General features: G+C 42.1%; 1 protein-coding gene across 1 annotated transcript; it reads right to left on the bottom strand.

The window, feature by feature from the left end:
- Positions 1-317: 317 nt before the first annotated feature.
- On the bottom strand, positions 318-1,463 carry LOC104394209 (B2 bradykinin receptor-like). Its single transcript, XM_010003769.1, has one exon. It carries the CDS (start codon positions 1,461-1,463, stop codon positions 318-320), a length of 1,146 nt encoding a protein of 381 aa, XP_010002071.1.
- Between the last annotated feature and the right edge of the window lie 359 nt (positions 1,464-1,822).

The following is a 1,822-nucleotide window of genomic DNA, read 5'->3' as shown; positions in this document are numbered from 1 at the left end:
TCCATGTGAATATCAGGAAGAACTTATTTAACGTGAGAGTGACAGAGAGTGTGGGACAAGCTGCCCAGGGATGTTGTGGAGTCTCCTTCACTGGAGACATTCAAAACCCACCTGGATGCGTTCCTGTGTGATGTACTCTAGGTGACCCTGCTCTGGCAGGGAGGTTGGACTAGATGATCTTTTGAGGTCCTTTCCAACCCCTAGGATTCTGTGATTCTGTAATACTACAACACACTTATTCTGTGGACCTATGGCAGATGGGTATTACCAGGAATTGACATATTAGATATGTGTTTTCCTGTAATGAACAACCTGTGCTATTTTTGTAATTGGAAATCAGACTTTTTCCTTGGGTATTCACTTGAAATAGAAGTTCTTAAAGTGTCCAGGGAATTTCCCATCTGCACAGACTTTGATTTTCTGCATCTTTTTGGGACCAGTCCCTCGAAGAATTCCACAGCCTTCTTCTGGAAATGCTTCCCAACAATTACATACAGAACTGGGTTCAGACAGCTGTTGCTAAAGGCACAGTACACAGCGATCTCAGTCAGTATGTCATTGATTTCTTCCAGGCATTTGAAAGTGGGTAGGAAGTAACTGATTGTGTTGATGAAGGTGGTGATCTGGAATGGAAACCAGCAAACAATGAAAAGCAAGAGCACAGCAAGGACCAGCATGGTGGCTTTTCTCTCTGTCTGGACGACCTTCAGCTTTTGTGCCTCACTACTTTTTAAGGTTTTGATAATTTGTGCAGTACAATAGGAGATTATACAGAGCGGGATCAAAAAGCCCACAGTATTCAGCAAGCAGTTCTGGATAGGCACCCAGTAGCTGGCTGGGTAAAGAAGGCCACAGGCTGTTATGTTGTATTCTTTGTAATACTGTAAATTTCTGAACACGATTGAAGGTGAACATAGGAGCAATGCACACAACCAGACTACAAAGCTGTTCCATTTGGCACAGACAGCTCGTCGCATCCGTCCAAGAGACATGGTTTTCACCAAGGCCAGATAACGGTCGATGCTTACTAGTGTCAGGAAATAAATGCTGGAATAGAAGTTCATGTTGCTCATTATGTTGACAGCTCTACAGAGAAACAGGCCAAAAGGCCATTGATAATTATTAGAAATATTAATGGCCCAAAATGGTAAAGCACAAACTAGCAATAGGTCAGCAAGTGCCATGTTTGCTAAGTAAATTTCAGCCACTGTGCAGCGACTCTTGTGGAAACACAGGACGATGAGGACAAAGGAATTTTCTATTCCTCCCAGAATAAATATAAACCAGAGGAATGCAGGCTGATAATCCTGTAGCCATTTCCATATTTCTGCATTAACACATTCATATTGATAAAGCTGATGTGCTCCTGAATGGTTGCGGAAATTTGCTGGACTGACTGTGAGCTCCTGGGTGGCCACGATGCTGTAAAGTTGAGTAACATTTTCAGTTCTGATAGAAACCATTTCTGTGCAGAGAAAAAGAAAAAGATGGCATGAGATTGGCACAATGATCACATTGCTGCAAGTGACATAATAAGAAAAGCTGGCTCTGTAAGTGGGGAAACAGAGGGGATAAACAACCAGCACACATTCTATCTGGCAGACTTTTTAAAGACCACCTTTACCAGCCTTTATCACTAGAGCTGAGCTGCAGCAAGTTTTTTTTATTCTTTGAGGACTTTAATAACTACATTTGTATCTTCATGTCTTTATAGACATAATCTCCTAAAGGACAGCTGTACCTTGTCTATCTCTTGTTAAGCTGCTTCTCGTGTGACATGTCCCTAAACACATCACACCTACACCTGTAAAGCAAAAACTGG

The sequence above is a fragment of the Chaetura pelagica genome, unplaced genomic scaffold (genome assembly GCF_000747805.2).
Source record: "Chaetura pelagica isolate M959 unplaced genomic scaffold, ChaPel_1.0 scaffold48, whole genome shotgun sequence".
Lineage (NCBI taxonomy): Eukaryota > Metazoa > Chordata > Aves > Apodiformes > Apodidae > Chaetura > Chaetura pelagica.
This window is presented reverse-complemented; position numbering and strand designations above follow the sequence as displayed.

What these genes read in the sequence shown, in the direction of transcription:
- LOC104394209 (XM_010003769.1), bottom strand. Translation starts at nt 1,463, where the DNA reads ATGGTTTCTATCAGAACTGAAAATGTTACTCAACTTTACAGCATCGTG.